The 20853-nt window shown below is 41.1% G+C and overlaps 1 protein-coding gene across 1 annotated transcript; it reads left to right on the forward strand.

The window, feature by feature from the left end:
• The first annotated feature begins 4041 nt into the window (after positions 1-4041).
• On the forward strand, positions 4042-20603 carry LOC119548621. Its single transcript, XM_037855991.1, has 9 exons — positions 4042-4764; positions 15125-15705; positions 16007-16742; positions 17151-17426; positions 17486-17703; positions 17765-19297; positions 19364-19772; positions 19836-19989; positions 20049-20603. The coding sequence occupies exons 1-9, from the start codon at positions 4727-4729 to the stop codon at positions 20286-20288; spliced, it is 4185 nt and encodes a 1394-aa protein (XP_037711919.1). The 5' UTR covers positions 4042-4726; the 3' UTR covers positions 20289-20603.
• The last annotated feature ends 250 nt before the right edge of the window (positions 20604-20853 follow it).

Below are 20853 nucleotides of genomic sequence, written 5' to 3' on the forward strand. Positions count from 1 at the left end.
AAAAAATAGACAATTTAAGTTTTTAATACACGAAAATCTGAAATGTTCTTCATGTAAAAATGTGATATAATAAGTAGGAATCAAATTTAATGTCTAAAATTGTTTTCCAAGTCTTTGGGTCTTTGAATTAATTATCTCAATATTTAAGTCATAATTAATGTGCCAATTAAATAAACTAAAAAAGGAAAATAGTTAGAACATTGAAAACAATGAAAAAATGCCAATACATTTCTCATAGTTAAAAGTGTTTTGTTTGTTGCCGGCTCAATCAACAATCACGAAGTGTTAGACATTCTTGAACCTCATAAAACACCCACATAAAGCACGTTTCTATGGATTATAAAAAATTAAATTAAAATGATGCAGCAATTTGAACTGAAGTGGGGAACAAAGATATCAAAACAGTTGGACAAGAGATTTTGGAGACGGACTTAATTTGCCAAGAGGAATTGGAGTTTATTTATATTGTATACCTTACTTGAAGTAATCAGAAAAATATATGTAATGTTCTGGTGTTTAGGAATGTGCTTATAAAATAAAACGTTTGAACAGCTGTGGAAAATTGTATCTATACCTATTTAACATTTTTTATGGCTTTTTTATACTTTCACTGCGTGGCCACCTTGAGGAGGGTTAAAGTGCGAATATTTTATTGCTGATAAAGGGGAACCGGTTGAACTAAGGCTTACAAAGTCATGTGGGCATCTTTTGTTGCTGCTGCCGCTGCTGTTTGTCTTCTGCTTGCCGACTTTAAATTGTAAATTTTAATTTTATCGATACATAAATTACCAACCGGCCCTTTCGCCCCCTTCTTCAGTCATTGAAATTAGTTTGACATAACGTGAACAACACGTTAAACACTTGAACGACTTTTCGGAGGCAGCTTTTTGTATTTTATATTATTTTTGACTAACGGAATTTTTTACCCTTTTTTTGCCTCATTTGGTGTATAAATTGTTTTCAAATATCATTAAAGCGATATTTATTTATTTATCTGTGATCGTCTCTTTTACGTAATGCGTTAAACCGGACCTCGAGACTTGGCAGATCTTGACGCCATTTGAAGAGCCGTAAAAAAATCGATTTAGTGCCGGGCACACGATATTCTCGAGGCTGAAGATTGGACAACGGCCGCTCTATGACACATAAGAGGCTCTTGTGATATCGAAACCTATAAAAAAGATCTGACAAAAATTCCAGATTCAAGTTCGTAACTATGACGCCTGACACTAACGAATTCAACCGGATAGAATACACCTTTATTTGATTTTTTTACGAAATGCAAAAAGGATCTTAAGGTCAATAGTGCCATATAAGAACCCCACATCCGTTATGACAATTAGCATGTGTTGGCCCAAAACCGAAAGTAATATAATGTATTTGGCCCGCCATTGCATTTATTAATTATTGTTAACCAAAAAAAAGTCGCCACTCTCCGTTCGCGTCGTTCAGATCACATGAGTTCAAGCAAAAACAAAAAGCAACCGAACAAACAACTTTGGTTTTCGATGTTTTCTTTAGTTAGAGCTTTGGGGCTTGGTTCCTGTTACTACCACTATATGCTGAAGTCAAGCTGCAGAGGGCAAACCACAAAGTCGAAAACGTTAAAAAATCAAAATGGAGATTAGCATTAAGCACGTGATGCCATCTTGTGATGCCAATGTTTTTTTGTATTTCATTTTTTTTCAGAGAAATATCTTCATAGAGATGATGGCTCGCCGTGTGCTCAACTTTGTCAACACATCTATTGTAATTAAGCGAGCGGCGGCTGAAATGGTCGTTTTAGTGTAATTTAAGCTATGTTTTTGTTTTGGTCAGCTGAGGTGACAATTTAAGGCCCCCGTCGCAAGGTCTTGTGAGGGGCGTCCATTAGCCATGAAGAGACATCAAAAGGGTAAAACAGCAGCTGAAAAAAATAGCAACAAACCAAATGACACCGGCTGCGCAGATCTTCAAAAGTAAAATGTCGTGCCATTTGTCGCATCTCAGCTCCCGTGCGCTGATTGATTGGAAAGTTAAGGTTGTCCATCATCATCATCATCGAAATGAGGAAAACATAATGCCAGCTAATGTGAGATTATGCAAATGAAAATGCGCATCATCCAGCTCTCGATAAATACATTGACCTGCATGCCTGCGGGCCTGAGCAAATTCAACACAACACGGTTTTCTTCATGTCTTTAATGATGAAATTATTCCGAAAATGAACACGAAAAGGTGGGGACTCATGTCAGAATGCACTTTCTACAAGGGAACATGTTGACGTTGTTTTTGAGTTGTTAACGATTTTATGAAGATATTTTACACATGTTTTTAGTGGGTATCAATTTGGGCTCAAGAGTGTGGGAATTTATTTATTATTAGCTATTGACCTAAGCAATTATTGAACAAAAAATTATTAATGTCCACAGTGGTATTTAATTTATTAATACCTACAATAATTTTTTTATAAATGTTGTTAAAAGGAAAAAGTTTTTTTCATAAAATGATTTGAATGTTTGTTATTTCAAACAAATTTTCCAATGCACAAATATTGTATGTTGAGTCCGGATAAATTAATTCAAAATAAAAATATAATACAAGATTTTTAAAAATTTTATTTGGTTATTATAAATTTAGAAAAATGTTTATTATTGTGAAAGAATAATTACAATGTTAAACAATTGCTACAAATAATTTTTGAAATATAAATATTTAAAGAAAATTAATGTTTTTTGATGCGAAAATGAAGGCTGATGAATGCTAACGTTTTTTCCACAATGTCGGGGAATTCCCGATTGGTAAAATATTACCCTTGATACAAAGTTGATGATATTTTTAAACAGAATTATTCAAATAAGGTTAAGCAATGACGCATTTCAGATGATTAAATAACAGAGTTGACATCGAGTTGATTTTCGGCTAGAAACTTCACGTGAGCCTGTTGCATCAATATTCATGCAAATTTCTCTGCACCAAAAATATATCGAATTCGAAGGTCTAAGTGTTTTTGGCTGATTTCAATTAGCGATTCAAGTGTCAGCCTAATATTTATTTTTTCTTTTCGGGGCGAAGCCTCCTTTTTGATGACATTTAGCTGTCCAATTTATGGCTGTCGGACATGCGCCACCTGTCGGCGGTGTTTGCCTGGCATTTTAGCACCCGGCCACTAACTGAAATGTTTGGCCAAGTAATTAACTTGGCCAAGTCAGCTCTTGTGTCTGGGCATCGCGGGGGATGCCCTACCGTTGCATTCGATTTCTAAACGAGTCACATTGCCCAACGGCAGAAGAGAGACCTTTGCAGCTGCCAGCGAATCTGAGTCTTAGAGTGGAATTGGAATTGGAACCCCCAGATCGAGACTAAGTCTGGGAATGTCTATGAGGTCTTGGGTGCTTGGATCTTACATCACAACAGGAGATCCCAGAGTCGAGACGAGTCTCGTCCCACAATAAGATGAAACTTGTTTCCTCTCGACTCTTAGCCAGCAATAAATATTTGCCTCCTCACTCGGCTTTTATATCTTCTTACTTTTCGTCTGCTTTTTTGGGGGAACTTTTGTTTTTGCTTCTTGTGCAAATTACAAAGCGCGTGACTCCTTTCACAAGATGCGATTTGAAATCAAGAGTGCAGACAAAAGGTGCTAAAAAAAAAGAGCCTCTGACCGCAGACGAAACAAAAGCGTGAGTTTTTGGCCTGATTTTTGTGGGTCTTATATACATATATATATCTTTTATATCTCCTTTTTTTTGTTGATGGTCAATACTGGTGGTATTGGCACTGTCTCATGCTGTGTAGTTGAGTGTACGACAGTCGCATCATTTTTACTTTCTCCCCTCAAACTCAAGCTGAAGCTCGAGAAAGACGCCAAGAGAGCGAGTGAGGTGTTGGCCAAGAGAGCCCAAATCCCATAGAGAGCGGAGCTTCGTGTCGGTGTTACCGGTTTCGCTATGGGGTGAAGCTTGGCTTACAGCAGATCCGTTTTGGTGTCTGTGTGCCTTGCCTTTTAAGCCCGGCCACCGGGACTGGCAGCTTTCAGATACGTTTTTGCCTCTGCCGCGTTCAGAGTCAGAGTCGGATTTATCGTCGGGGTCTGGGTCTGGAAAAGATCTTGGATCTTGGTCTCCGTTTTCGGTTTTCGGTTTCGTTTTGTGTGTTTCGGTTTCGGTCGCAGATTCAGTTTCAGTTCGTTGGCGCGTTCGCACGGATCGAGACGTGTGCACGGCTTAAGTCACACAACTAAAAAATATATACACACATATATATATATATATATAGATATATAATATCCCCCTATTTGGTGGCCAAGATAGGCTCGTCGCTCTGCTATTCGGGTCAATGCTGTGCTCTGCATTGCCAACGTTATGCTAATTACCGAAAGGATACAAATCATAGCATACATCATCGGTTACAATCTCTTTGGCAAGACTCCGTCGCACCGCTGGTGACAAATTCCTCGCCCGGTGCCCCACCCGCCTGTTAAGCGCTAGAAGTAAAAAGAGTTAAAACCAGCCAGGAGAATAGCTAGCAACACATATATATATATTACTGATATTTATTTAATATATTATATATATATCAAATCAACAAATTTGCAAAACGTGCCAAATATAATTTAAATCTATTTATTTTGTTTAACAAAGAGCTGATAAGTCTTAACCATATAAATTAGTAAGTCGTTTAATTTAAATCCTCATAAAAAGCCACAACAAAGAAAGTTGCCGCAGGAGCAGCCATTGGCTTCAACATGAAGAAGCCAGAAATGCTGATTAGTTTAATTTTATGGTGAGTTGAACATTCTTAATTAAGCCGTTAATGTTTAATGTGTGAAATGGTGGAGTCAAGAATTAAAATAGCTATTGTTTTTTTAATGTGCGATTTGTGCGGATCCTTTTAATTGTTTGATTATTTACTGACAGATTTAAGATATTTATCTAATATTCCAAAACATGTTATCTTAGCCTTCGGCTTACAAATAGAATAAAAAATTATATTTTTAATACCTTACTAGGACAAATGTATTAATATGTCCTTGTCTTAGAGCGTCCTCAGATTATAGTTAACCCGCCAATTTAATTGCAAGAATATGTAAATCTCAACTTATATGTTTGACCTTAAAAACTAGTTTTTTGGCATATTTTTGAAGGCGGGTTTCAACTGCATTTATGACTTTATTTATGCATTAGCTTGGAGCATTGGGGCTTAGGCCAAATGACCAAATGGCCAGCCTACTACAGTGAGCACGCATAAAACACAGATGGCCATTAAAGCAAATTATAGTCTGTAAGGCAGGCGAATACAATTTGGCCATTTGGTCGGGCCGAGAGCATCATTAATCATGAGTTTTCTACTCGCCTCGCGTTCAACAAGAAGCGTCAACGGAAGTCAGAGATTGACAGAGTCAGTCAGCTTATCACTGAGCGATTCGACTTCCCCGTTTTAATGGTCCTTGAGGCGTTTCATTAACTCAACACAAAATCGAAAACTATTTTCAAGAATTTGCATGATGACAAAGATGGAAACACTCGATTAAAATCTGCATATGAATATTTATTTGTCGAGGCGTGTTCGCAGCCAAGACGATCATGTAATATCGATTCGAATTGGATTTCTTTGCTCGGCGGTGAAAAATCAATTTGAAAAGTTTCACTTTCATTTTTCCCTCTCTTGACTGGGAAGATGCCAAGGCAAATCGAAGAGAAAAAGTTGTCAGCGGCAACAAAAGACTCTTTCGCTTTTTATGTTTGTGTGTCGTGCCAGGTGGTTTTTGGAACGGTTACACAATCATGACTTTATTTTCGTTTTCAGTCCGCGCTGTTCGCCTCTTTTTTGGGTCTTGTGTTAACCGCATTGACATAATTTCCAGCGTAGGCATCCCAAATAAAAAAAAAAAAGAAACCGAAGCATAATACTTTACATAATTTCCAGGCGTATCCGATTCGTAGGCCTGCAATTAATCTGGCCCTATCGATGGAGAAGCTCAGCGACGAAGCCTAGTTTTAATTAACAGATTTGTGTTCGTTAACTTAACATTCGACTGCTAAGTGTAGAAAGTTTTCTCCTATCTCCGGTCGCATTAATTTGGCGTTTTGTGTTAATCAGTGTGTTTAAGTTATGCAAATGGGAACGCGGCGTTAGCATTTCGATTATGCAATTGATTGGATAATCCCCTCGCCGGCTGGCGACATTGGTGGACCAGGCCGGGCTCACCAGATTCACTATTTTAGAGGCCTTGGCCAGTTGTGACTTCTTTGGCTTAGTCATGCGGCGACGCTCAGAATGCAGCCGAGCAACTTGATTGCTCAGGCAAATTAAGCACAAGTGCTGCCGATTGCCAACTGAACTGCCGACTGCGCTGCCAGATGCTGACATTGTCTAGTTGACACACTTAAGTCACTTAAATGTCGTAGAATTCTTGCTAAAAGTTTTCTCGAGTGTTTTACAGCATACAAACATTTTTAAACACTTTTTGACATTTTTTTATTGACTGCGGCGTCAAGGTTTGGCGCCCCCTAATGCGATGTCACCGGTTAAAAATTGTGATTTTGGCGAGCGAAATATTTCAAGTGAATTCGGAGCATTTGCGTGGGTCGAAACGAAAGACTTAGGCAACGAACTTGAATTGACAGTCAGGCTGAAAGCTTCAGCGGTAGCAAGGCCAAAGCGGATGTGGGTGGAAATTATAGGATGAAATGGTGGGTCACGTGGATAGCTTACGAAGGTCAAGGCATTCGAATCGAAAAAGAACCAGGAAGAAAGATTTTTTATGGAGATGCCATATAACAAACACCAAAAACAAGAACTGATTACTACTCGTAAATAAACAAACTAATAAAAACAATATTAATAGAGCTTAAACTCAACATAATTAATACCTAACGTAGGAGTATATTTTAGATAAATCAGATAAAAAAGATTTGTCTCTTTAAGAACACCAAACATGGAAATTTAGGTACGGTTCTTAAACCCATTTTCTATTCCGCATAGCTCTCCTATCATCATTTATGTGTTTAGTCTGTGATTAATCTATTTCACAGACATACATTAGCACCTGGCCAAAGTTTAAAATTTAAGCTTATATTAAAACTGGCGCCGTCTTTTCGACTAACACATATTTGAAGATAGAATTAGTTAAGATGTTATCTTATTTTTTGTGGGCTAGAACTGCTTTAAAATCAATTAGCCAACGTGTATATGATAAATAAGTAATTAAAAGAACAAAAACAGAACGACGAGTTCAAGGCTAAAACGAAATCTGAAACTGAAACCGAATTCTCTTGGTCGAGAATTCGTTTTTTATGTCTTTTTGTAAATTTAATTCGCAAGTTTCGCCCGTCTTTCGTTGGTCTGCCATTTATCATATTTATTTCATTTGTTGTTTGCTGAGTCGAGACACGTTTTTTATTTATGTCTAAGTCTAATATATTGACTAATTAATCATCATTTGTCTGGGCTAGAGGTCCAAACATCGAAAGTTGTTCCAGTAAAAAGTTGAATAAACCTTTTTTGTCATTTAGCCCCGTGGCTAGATGGCCGAGAATTCCTTTTCTTCCTCGGCCTTCCTGGTGAAAGGCAATCAGAACTAGAGATCGATGTAGTTGTTGACCCTGAGATAGCATGCATAACTCTGTCGTTGGCCAACTTCAAGTGATTCCATAAATCAAGAAGCCGTTGCCCAACTTGTTTTCTGCTCCGCCAAGAATAATTCAAAGCGCACAAATATTTCTGCGAGTGTCCAACTCTGGCAGCGCCTGTCTGACCACTTTGTTCATTTCTACACACATATGTAGGTCCCAAAAACGGGTTAACCCGAATAAAATAAAAGTATATTGACCAACAAAAAAAAAAAAAAAATAAAAATCTAAAAGGAATGGGCCTCCAATTGTCTTTTTCCATATAGCTCGAAGTCTTTCCCTTCGATACATAAAAATGTGACACAATCAACCGCAATACATTTATAAAATGTGTACCCATGCATACATCTTGTTTGCGACTGGTTTATTTGGGCTAAAAAGAAATTTTTCGAATGCGGCTTGAAGAGATAACGGGACAAGGCGTCTGTGAAAAAAAAAAAAACCAAAAATCCAATAACAAAATCTGAAGCAAAATGCCAAGCAGACGAAAGTGAAATTTTTGTTGTTTTCATTGTAAGACGTAATCAACTTCAACAGGATGAAGTGGCCAACAGGCTTGACTGGGCCATATTTTTCGGTTTTTTCGGTTTTTGAGTAATTTTGCTGTCCAGCAACGGAACTAAGTATATGTTGATGCGCCCAGCTCTTCAAATGGAGTTAAAAGAGCCTTTTGAGGTTTTATTTGACACTTGTCTGCTGAGAGCAACCGGCGTCTTCCGTCATTTCAAGGTGCTGCAACAGATTGCCTTTCTTACATAAGTCGGATGAGGATGGCAATAAAGATGATTATTATGATGGGGTTGAGAGAGTAAGAGTTTTCCGAATATCTAAGGAAGGGTATTTCCTAATAAAAGTCACAAATACTAAACTGTATAAGTTATTTTGTAATATTTTTAGTGCCTAATATCCCTTAAAATATTTTTAAGAAATATTATTGGATTTTAATTGTATTTATGGCCCAAAAATGTAATCTTCAAACATGAAATTAGAATTATTATAAGCCTCTTTCGCTATGCAAATTCTACGCTTAACTACTAAATTTATATGCTTATCTACCAGTGGTTCCCCTTATCGACATTTATCTTAATCTCCATAACCAAAAATTCGTATAACTTTCTCACATTTCACCTCAAATTGCCCGAAAAGATTTCACAGCATTTGGCTGCTGGCTAAATGACACAGAAACATTTTCACCATACACACATGGGTGCGTTGTCAATTATTGTAAATTACACGGCCATTATGAGCGATCATATCGCTATTATCACCTTAATGGGCCGTTTAGAGAGTTCGAGGTCTAAAATTGGGCCAAATAGCCCTATTATATTTTCCCTTTGCCAAACGAGCCGCGACCTTGATGCCGGTAATAATCGGGCATTTGATCGTATATCAAATAAAAACTCCCCACCGATTTGCATGCAGGCAACACCCTGTAAGATGTTGAGATACTGGGGCCAAAAAGCTGCTCTACGGATTGTTTACCAATATCAAGTTGTATGCACTTTCGCAATGAAAACGAAAGTTACGCCCCGCTATTCGTTTATACGTATATCCATATGGCTGTCTGTGGCGCGTGACTTTGCCAGCGTTTACACTTTCTTGCCATAAAAAGCAACGGCCCCATGGGGACACACACTGGCATAGAATTATGATCTTCACGCCTCTTGGCTGGCGTTCAGCCAACGTTCGCCAGCAACCCATCTGCAGCCGCAACTTTGTACTACAGACTTGGCAATGTAACCAATATTCGAAGCCACATCGATGAGTCTCGCTGAAAAAAAGAGGTAAACATGAAAATTGCATCATGCCTGCATTGGACGTTGATGTCGGATGATCATCAAAGTTGCCAATGATCATCGCCATGGTAATGAAGTGCACTTGAAAATTTCTGTATGCAGATCTTCGGTTGGCCCGCTTTTTTCGTGCATATTTCCTCATCCATCCAGAGAAGTGCGGTAAAAACTGAATGAGGGCGTAATGTATTCAATCACGAGTATTTTTCCTAGGCTTTTGTCTAGTTTTTGGCCCGGTCTACTCCTACCCATTGTGCAATGTTTAGAGCCAAGAAACTGGCTGTGTAATGAACACGACAAAGAAACCACGACGCTGGAGTGAAACAAAAAGTGTTTGGGGAGTGTGTAATGCTGATCACATGACCATCACATGATGCCAGGAAAAAAAGAGACTTGAGCTGGGCTTGGGAAAATATTCGAACCGGCTAGGCTGGATATTTTTGGGAAATTTAAGAAATTTTGAAGGAAATACATAAAAATATTTTAAAATGTGTTAAGAAGACCAACTGATTAATTAAATTTTCATTTGGATATTGAAATTATAATTATTTATTATTCTCAAATAACACAAAGTTTATTAGAACTGTTGATTTTTGAGAACTGTTGAGAATACTTCCAACTGACTTAATGTTCTGAACTTATCAGGCCTGAAACTTAAAGAAACAAAATATATATATAGTGTGTATAGGAACATTTATGTTTAATTTTAAGATTTTTCAAGCATCTGTAAGAAATTTTGAGATTTACTAAAGTGGATAATAATATAGGAAACTTATTTTGAAAGATTTTTAAAATAACTTTTTTGATATGTTCTGAGTGCCAAAGTTTATTTTAACCTTGAAAAATGGTTAAATTTAATTATTTACATTTTAATATAATACCTCTTTGAACTAGTAGAGTATCCAGGACGCTACTTTGGTTGCAGTTACTTTCGTTTTCTTGTTTTGTTCCCTGCTTTTGTGGTAGTAGTTGCTGTTGCTGCTGTCGCTGGTGTTGCTGATTTTCCGGCTGCCTGTGTTGGTGGTAGGAAATCATGTGCAAAGTCACATGACGATGACGCTACGTGCCTTTGTGGTAATTGCAGCAAGACATGGATGCCAGGGGGTGTTGCCAGCCGCCGACAGGCGTGCAAATACATAAAGATATAGGTAGCTATACGGATGAAGATATGGGTATACAAGCATATATACAATGTATGTGTTTGGCCGGCCCGTCTGCATATTTGGCCAGGTGGCAGCGACTGCGGACTGATGATAATGAAAAAAGCGACGTCAAACGGCCGTTCGCATGAGTAATGCGCATACCAAACACTCGATGGCTTCCGCAATCGGGTTTATTTGTTATTATTGCTGGGTGCCACACTAACCCATTTGTGTAAGCCTTCTGCGGAGGCATAAGTAATTATACCCGTTACTCGTAGAGTAAAAGGGTATACTAGATTCGTCGGAAAGTATGTAACAGGCAGAAGGAAGCGTTTCCGACCCCATAAAGTATATATATTCTTGATCAGGATCACTAGCCGAGTCGATCTAGCCATGTCCGTCTGTCCGTCTGTCCGTCTGTCCGTCTGTCCGTCTGTCCGTCTGTCCGTCTGTCCGTCTGTCTGTCCGGATGAACGCTGAGATCTTGGAAACTATGAGAGCTAGGCTATTGAGATTTGGCGAGCAGATTCCTGAGCTTCTTACGCAGCGCAAGTTTGTTTCAGTAGAGTGCCACGCCCACTCTAACGCCCACAAACCGCCCAAAACTGTGGCTACTACAGTTTTGATGCTAGAGTAAAAATTTAAACTGAAATGAATTGTTCTCATCAATACCTATCGATTGACCCAAAAAAAAGTTTGCCACGCCCACTTTAACGCCCACAAACCGCCCACAAACTTCAAAAAACCGTAAATATGAACTCGGATATCTCGGAAACTATCAAAGATAGAGTATTGGGATTTCAGATTTAGATTCCGTAGCCTTGTACGCAGTGCAGGTTTGTTATGCGAATATGCCACGCCCACTCTAACGCCCACAAACCGCCCAAGCCTGTGGCGCCCACAATTTTTATGCTAGATAACAAATTTTAACTGAAATGTATTGGTCTCGTCAATACCTATCGATTGATCCAAAAAAAAATTTGCCACGCCTACCCTAACGCCCACAATGCTTAAATCTGTCTTCCGCCGGTAGGTGGCGCACTTAAATCTCGCTTTGCTGCTTGCATATCTCCATTTCCCTTTGGTCCCTTTAGCTGAGTAACGGGTATCTGATAGTCGAGGTACTCGACTATAGCGTTCTTCCTTGTTTTTGTATTGTATCGGCTGCTGTTGCTATTGCTGCATGATTTGGCAATTGGCAGCCAGTCAAGTTTGTTGCCTAAGTCTTTTGTTTTCCCGCTGATTGCGCAAAGCGCGATTGGGGGTGTTCGGAGATTTTCCGTTTCTAAGTATTCCCCTGCAGAGTGCTCATACATATGTGGGTAGTGCCTTATCTAAGGCCACTTAATTCATGAATTGCACAGACAATTAATTCGTGACTCTCAATTGCGCACAGCTACCGAACTATCAGCACTTGCAAATTAAACATAAATCGCTTATCGGCATCGCCGGGAATTTATGCAAATCGCAATATAGCATAATTTCCTGCCAGCCATCGCATGTGCAATATTTATTAAATAAGACAAATTAACAATGATTTATTGTAAGCAATTGTGTTGGGCTTATGCAAGCCGCTTGATTGCCAGACAAAAGTCAACTATTTTAGGATTGGCACGCGTTCATCAGCTCTTCACAGCAACTGGTTTGACTTGTTACATGTGCCATTTGGTATTTTTACAATTCTTACTCACGTGTTTTGTAATTGCCAATCGATTGTCAGTATGACTAACTACCGATTTTAAAACGGCTGTAAACAAAATGCAAATACCACGAGCTGCTGCTTACAATGGGTTTATGCATCTTAATAATAAGCCTCTCCATCAATATAAACACAATTACCCCGAAAATATGTCGATGTGACCGATAATCGAATGTGATTTTTACGAGGAATTTGACTCAAGCGCATTCTTATAAAATCATCTACCTGTCATATATATGATTACCATACTGGGCGCCGTTTCCGTTTGCCGACCAGTCAGCTGAGCAAACCAAATAAATGTCAAACAAATAAATAAATTTCGCCAAAAACAAGTTCAAGCAACCGCTACGCAAATCAGAAAAATCAGCAAAAATCTCCACGTTCAACTGAAAGGCTTATGACAACTTAAAATCGATCTCTGCTTCCGTTTGTCCATGGAAGCCCATGATTGATAAACCCCACACGAACTTTCCTTTTCAATATTTGATTTATTTAATTGTTGAACCATTTGGATAACAACAAACCCCGCTCGATAAAAATATAAAAAGAAAAAAAGAAATGCTAACTATTGATGTCATAATGCTGTTAAATAACGTATACGCGGCATGTGCCGTGCATTTCTATTTGCGGTTTTTTTCGACCGCTGTTTTGTTTGTTTGTTTATTTGTTGGTTTTATGGGTGCCATCAGTGGTGAGGCATTTTTGCATTTCAGCTGGTGACATAAATACCAGGCGACCCGCTCCGTACCGCATAAAAGCCATAAACAAATAAATGTAAATTGCCAGCACTTCTGCTTTCGCTTTCAGCTCAGTTTCGGCCAAGTTTTTTTTAGAGATACGTGTCGGCAGTCAAGTTCTGCAAAAGTACAACTAAAAGGGGATTACTCGTGCCCGGCAATAAATTAACTTATGTGTGCCAATTGCCAACAGACTACTGCCTGCATATTGGCCAATGAATCCGCATTCGACTGGCCCCAATGGGCAGCCACGCACCTGGCAAATGGGTAATCGCATTACGAATTGTTTTCGGTAATCGTTACTTCATTTGGCATTTCTTTCTTATTTTTTATGCCAGAATCGCCATAATGAATATGGTTTTGTAATGGGTTTCGCCTGATTGCGAATAAATGAGAGAGATTTGTGTACACGAAACAGTGACCCAAATTACCTCATAATAACCAAGATTATGTGCTGAGGATGCCACACCTAATACATCTTAGCCATGGAAAACTCCAACCATAATTAACCCAATCATTTCCTGCGGTTTTTTCACCCCTCACCAAAACAGATTTATGTGGCTCTTGAACTCTAGACAAGTTCATAGCCCAAACATTGCTATCTTCAATCATTAAAATCGACTGGAATCTTTCAAGCGGTCACTTAAAAGTTACCAAAAATATACGAAAGCCTTGAACATTCGTCTAAACAATCCGAGCGAAATACCACAAATTACGTTCAACTTTTAAATGAGTGCTAAACAAAATATATAACTCAATAAAATAAGCAAAAATAAAACCAATTTAACCAAAACCAGAAAGTTAACTCTGCTTGAATATCATTTTATGTCAGTGGAGTTAGCTAAAAATTTATGTAGGGGAAGGTGAGGACGTTTACCCAAAAAAAATTGAAATGAGCTCATTAGGCGGGTTCTAAAAGCGGATCTTCTACGCCCACATCCACCAGATTGCAGAGTGTTGCATAATCTTGGATCTTGACGTCAAGCGCATATAAATTGCATATTGTTGCTGTTGACAAAAGACTTCAATTCGGAAATTAATGTCAATGCAACCACAAAAGAAACTCCGTCACGTGAGCCGAGGCGGCTGGCCAAAATCAATAGAATAGCATAATGACAGGCCAACAAAGTGCGGCTTAATAAGCCATTCAGTCACTCAGCCATTCAGTCACTCAGTCAGTCAGTCAAAGCCTTTTGGGGGCAGTCCGCGTCATTGTTCATAATTCGAAATTGATTAGTTCGACAGACGTTTCTCATATCCGGTTAGGCAGAAAATCGCAGACCTACGCCTCCTCTATTATATAGCTTTTTATATGCATGGTTTTCAGTTTCGGTTTAATTAACAGTGTGAGCAAACGACGGCGATGTGAGAAAACTTGTAATTAAATGCCGGAAAATGCAGTGCGAGCTCATGAATGAATGAAACGGAGACGATTCCGCGCAATTTAAAATCACGTGGTCGGAGTTTTTGGGTTAAACCTAGTTATGATAACAAAATAGCAGGAAAAACCTTCGTAAAAGTATTTAATATTTTTGGGTAAAGCCAACTATATAGCAACTATTGTGTCGGGAAAATTTACCCGGAAAGAAAGTACCTGATTTGATAGTTGTTTTGATGAGTAAGCATTCGGCTAAAGTCTATTATCGAGTGATTTAATTGTATTTTATTCAAAAGCTTTGTTTAATGGCTTGGTTGCATTATAATGAATGAGAAGAATAAAACTGGCATTATTTTCATATTCTCTCTTTCTTAATGAAAACTAGTTTTTATTTACGGGGATATGAAGATCTAAAATTAAATTCGTCGTTTTAAATTTAAGCTATGAAAAGCATATGATAAAGACATTAAGTCTTAGATTGCTTGTTTAAGTTTAAAATTCATGTTCTTAAAGGTCATATTGTAGACATCTTGGCATTAAAATTTATTTTGTTAACTGTGGAAGCTTTAGGATTTTAGAACTTATAATATTTTGTGAAACGCACTTTTTAAATAAATTTATTATATATCCTTTGGAATATAATAACTTAGTAAATATAGCCATGGACTCGACCATTGATAATATTGATTTATTTATTATTTGATAGTTATCGGATGTTTTAATATGTTACTAATTTATTATCCTTCCTTTTGTAATTTCCAGGTGCCTTTGCGCTCCCAGTCTGACACTTCGCATCCCCGAGGACCTGGAGAATGCGGCCATCAATGCCCTGAGCTCCGAGCGTGCCCGTTCCCTGACCCCATGCGGATCCTCCGAGGAGGGAGAGGGCAGTGTTGCAGGCGACTATGATGTTTGCCCGCCGAGCAAGTACCGCCAGCCGACCGCCGAGTGCAACAATGTGTCCCACCGGAAGTGGGGTGCCCGTGGAGACATCTTCCAACGTCTCTTGGTGGCCGATTATGCCGATGGCGTTAGCCAGCCTAGGACCTCCAAGGGAACCCATGCTCTACCCGATGCTGAGCTGGTGATCGAGCAACTGCAGCGCCATGTGGAGGGCGAGCTCCGACACGCCCACATCACGGCCATGCTGCCCGCCTGGGGTCAACTGCTGGCCAATGACCTGGTCGAGGTCGGACAACTGCCCATCTCCGGAAAGTGCTGTGAACGCGACTCCGCGGTCAAGGATCCCAGCGAGCTGCAGCAGTGCTTCGTTCGGGCGGGTCCCGATTGCAAGGAGTACAAGCGATCCGCACCAGGATTCGATGCCGAGGCGTGCCAGAAACGTAGGTCTAACACCCAAAAATATTGGGAAAGGAAAAGAGCCAAGATCAAATGGTCTCAGAATTAAGAATTCGTCTTGTCACCTATTCGAGAAAAAACGTTCTTAAAATCAGGAAGAAAGTGTTCTTAGTTTTTTTTCAAGATGCATCGATTTTAAAATAGAGATGATTAAGTTTGGCAATATTGAATAGATTTTAACTCACTTTAGAGATTGAGAGAACGGTTTTGAGAACGTTTTATTCTAGGTGAAGGGACTTTAAGCATTAGGGATAGTATGTATAATATTGCCTTTCCTTTTTGCAGACACTCGCCAGCAGATGAACATTGCCTCGGCTTATATCGATGGCTCTGGATTGTATGGCTCTACTCGCCATGAATTCGACCAGCTGCGCACCTACATCAGTGGAGGAGTCAAGGTGGAGTCCTGCAAGTACTGCCAGGTGGCCGGAGCCACCGGAGCCCTGCATCGTGCCCTCCTGCAGCAGCATAACAACATTGGCGAGCGATTGGCGCACATCAATCCCGATTGGTCCGAGGAGGATGTGTTCCTGGAGGCCAGGCGAATCATTACGGCCACCATTCAGCACATCACCTACAACGAGTTCCTGCCTTTGGTTCTGGGACAGGAGACTACGGCCAAGGAGGGTCTGCGACTCACGCCCGAGAAGCACTCGAGCAACTACTCAAGCTCGGTGAGGGGAGGAATCTACAATGAGTTCGCCACCGCCGCCATGCCCGCCTTCTGGAGCATGTATCCCCCGGAGATGCTGGCCAAGAAGATGTCCGCCCACGAACTGTTGTCCATTGCCGCCCTGCAAAAGTCCCTGGTGCCCAGTCAAACGAATGCCGAGGGCTGGTCCGAGTTGGCCCTGGCCGTCCATCGTGGTCGTGACCACGGAGTAGCCTCCTATGTCCACGCCCTGGATCTCTGCGAGCGTCGTTTTGCCGATCAGGCTGCCGGCAATGTGAGCTTCGATACTCTGGCCCAGGTGTCCAACATTCCCGAGGAGTACATCACCAATCTGCGTGACATTTACCAGTGAGTTTTTATGGCACATTTAAATAATGGACCCCCATTTTCAACCAAACCTTTTAAATACCGGTTTGATTCAGTTTTTTGGCAAATTGAAATGATTTTAACGTACCATTAAAATAAATTCCAAATTGGGCTTCTTTTTATTCTAAATTAACCCAAATAAGTATAAGATCAATAAAAACCCAAAAATTAATCTATATATACAACATTTAAAAATGAAACAAGTTTTTTCATTTTCTTTAATATAAATAAAATCAATAAAAACTCCATATTTAATTTATATATACTGCAATATACTTTTATTTACACCCTATATTTCACTTGTATATACTGAAATTTAAAATTTACAAAATGTTCATTTTTTATGTTGTAGTGATTTCAAGTAATTATATTTATAATTTTCTCTTTTAGAAACGCTGAGGATGTTGATTTGTTGGTGGGTGCCCTGCTTGAAGAACCCGTGGTTGGAGCTCTCTTTGGACCCACCATCAGCTGTCTGCTGACCCTGCAGTTCGAGCAACTGAAGCAGACCGATCGCTTCTGGTACGAGAACGAGATCCCGCCCTCATCCTTCACTTTGGACCAGCTGAAGAGCATTCGCCAGACATCCCTTTCCGGTTTGCTGTGTGGATCCCACCAAGTGAGCACTGCCCAGTCCAAGGCTTTCATTTTGGAGGACAACTACCTGTAAGTCATAAATGGTTATATTATAAAGATCAGAAATTCTAAAACTGATTCTTTTTTAGGAACTCAATTTTGGACTGCGACCAACTGCCCAAGTTTGATCTGAAGCCATGGCAAGTGAATCCCGAGGATGAGGTTCATGTGGAGCACGTGGAAGTGGAACCAGCCACCAAGGAAGCCATTGCCGAGCTGAGTCCCGAGCTGATCGAGGCTGCCGTGGAACGTGCCAAGCAGGAATTGGAAGAACGCAAGCGTTTCGAGTACGAAGTGTGGCGTACAAGTAGGTTTTACATGATTTTTAATAAAAATGTAAACTAATTCTATACCCATTTCTTTTCCAGGGGGTGGCATCAGTGCTCGCTCTCCCGATGGCACGGCTGCCTCTTTCAGCAAGGCCAACTTGGCTGCCCTGAACCTGGCCAACTCCTCGCTGATCTTCGAGCTGACCTCCAATGAGATTGTGAAGACCCTCAATCACATCACCAGACGCAAGCGTCAAATCTTCAATCCCAACCAGAATGCTTTTAATCGCAACGAACTGACTGATACCCTGCAAACGGTGGACATTAGTGGACTGCTTGGCGGTGCCCAGAAGCCACTGGATCAGTGCCCCGAGCCCAATCAGCAGTGCGATGCCAACTCTCCATTCCGCACCATGTCCGGAAAGTGCAACAATCTGCGTAATCCCAACTGGGGCAAGTCGCTGACCACTTTCTCCCGCCTACTGCCCGCTCAGTATGAGGATGGTATTTCGGCACCCCGAATTACTGGAGTGACTGGAACCCCGTTGCCCAATCCCCGTACCATTTCCACCACCATCCATCCTGATATCTCGAACCTGCACACTCGCTACTCCCTGATGGTGATGCAGTTCGCCCAGTTTGTCGATCACGATTTGACTTTGACCCCGATCCACAAGGGTTTCCACGAGTCCATCCCCAGCTGCAGACCCTGCAACTCCCGTCAGACAGTCCACCCCGAGTGTAATCCTTTCCCGGTGCCCGCTGGTGATTTCTATTATCCCGAGGTGAATGTTACGAGTGGCGAACGATTCTGCTTCCCCTCGATGAGATCGCTGCCTGGCCAGCAATCTCTGGGACCCCGCGACCAGATCAACCAGAACACCCACTTTTTGGATGGTTCCATGGTTTATGGCGAGACCACTTGTCTGTCCAGCAAACTGAGAGGATTCTCCGGCCGAATGAACAGCACCCAGTTGAGGGGCAAGGAACTGCTGCCCCTGGGACCCCATCCCGAGTGCAAATCCCGCAACGGTCTGTGCTTCTATGGAGGCGATGATCGTGCCTCCGAGCAGCCAGGTCTGACTGCCATCCACACTGCCTTCCTGCGTGAGCATAACCGGATTGTCGAGGGTCTGCGCGGAGTGAACCCTCACTGGAATGGAGAGCAGCTTTTCCATCATGCCCGTAAAATTGTCGGCGCCCAGGTGCAACATATTGTGTTCAATGAGTTCCTGCCCCGCATCCTTAGCTGGAATGCCGTCAATCTGTATGGCCTTAAGCTTCTGCCCCAGGGATACTATAAGGATTACAACCCATCCTGCTCGCCCATTGTCTTCAATGAATTTGCAGCTGCTGCCTTCCGTATTGGTCACTCCCTGCTGCGTCCACATATTCCTCGTCTGAGTGTCCAGCACCAGCCTGTGGAACCTCCTCTACTTTTGCGCGATGGCTTCTTCCGCATGGATGCCCTCCTGCAGCCTGGAATTATTGATGAAATCCTGCGCGGTCTGGTGGCCACTCCTATGGAGACCCTGGATCAGTTCATCACCGGCGAGGTGACCAACCATCTGTTCGAGGACCGCAAGATTCCCTTCTCCGGCATTGATTTGATCGCTCTGAATATCCAAAGAGGTGTGTACTCCTTATTTGTCCTATTTTTTCTATAGATGATATAACCTTTATTATTTTATCCCCCAGCTCGTGATCATGGAATCCCCTCGTACAACAACTACCGTGCCCTTTGCAACCTGAAACGCGCCACCAACTGGAACGATCTAAGCCGAGAGATCCCCACCGAGGTGATCAACCGCTTCCAGAAGGTCTATGCCAGCGTGGATGACATCGATCTGTTTCCTGGCGCCATGACGGAGCGTCCTCTTCAGGGCGGTCTGGTGGGACCCACCTTGGCCTGCATCATTGGCATCCAGTTTAGGCAGCTGAGGAAATGCGATCGTTTCTGGTACGAGAACCAGAACCCAGAGGTCAAGTTCACGGAGGCTCAGCTGGCTGAGGTCCGCAAGGTGACGCTGGCCAAGATTGTGTGCGAGAATTTGGAGATCACCGGAGATATGCAGCGTGCTGCCTTCGACTTGCCCAGCAATTTCCTGTGAGTACTATTATTTTTAGTTATTATAATTTATAACTAACTATTACTTAATTATTTGTATAGAAACCCACGTGTGCCCTGCGCCTCCATGCCCCAGATTGACTTGAATGCCTGGCGTGAAAATGTCCAGGGCTGTCAGATTGGCAACCGCAATGTTCGTGTGGGCGAGTCCGCCTTTCCGTCGCCCTGCACCAGTTGCGTGTGCTCTGCTGAAGGGGTAAGTCCTTGAATAATCCTTGAAGCATAATGTTTTCTAAAATTATTTTTCCCTTTTAGGCCCAGTGTGCCTCTCTGCGCATCACCGACTGTGGCCAGCTGATTCGCCAGTGGCCCAAGGAAGCCATTCTGCGCGACGAGGTGTGCAACTCGCAGTGCGGCATTTACCTCACCGGCCAGCAGGCCAGTGGCTTCAATCCCCAACAGCGACAGGGTCAGGCTCAGCCTCGTGTCACCCGATCCCGCAACCAGAATCTCTTCAAGTTCCCCGACCTGACGCCCTTCATTGCTTCCCTGTAAAATCCAGGAAGCCAATCAATCAATTTTGAGTGCAAAGGAGTAAGCAAAAGCGATCGATAATGGCGCATTTTGTGAATAACTCTTGCGTTTGTACATAAGTTTCTTTGTTGTTTGCTTACCTAAAGACTTGTCCAATGCATAAGCGAGATCTATATACATACATATACTCGCCAGTTCTGTACGTCATAAGATACAAAACACTCGGCCCCATCATCAGACATTTGCCAAGCGCAGTGTTCTAGTTATATCCTAATTAAAATTACAGCATAACTATTAACAAATTATAATAAACACTTATTGTGAGTGAAATAATAACTGATTGTTTCTATTGGATTTATACACCTTGTTGAGCTCGATGGAGATTATTAAACTTAGTCCAATTAATTTTAAAGAACAGAAATTTTTTTATATAGGTCCTTAGGTTACCAAAACAATGCTATACTTAGAAGTACCCAAGCTATGAAAAAAAATACTTCAAAGGATCACCCAAAAATAATATTCTGTCTCTCAAAAACAACTGTTCAGAAGGCAATATTATTTGAAATAATTGAACTAAAAATAAAGT

This window comes from Drosophila subpulchrella, chromosome 2L (genome assembly GCF_014743375.2).
Source record: "Drosophila subpulchrella strain 33 F10 #4 breed RU33 chromosome 2L, RU_Dsub_v1.1 Primary Assembly, whole genome shotgun sequence".
In the NCBI taxonomy this organism is placed as follows: Eukaryota; Metazoa; Arthropoda; class Insecta; order Diptera; family Drosophilidae; genus Drosophila; species Drosophila subpulchrella.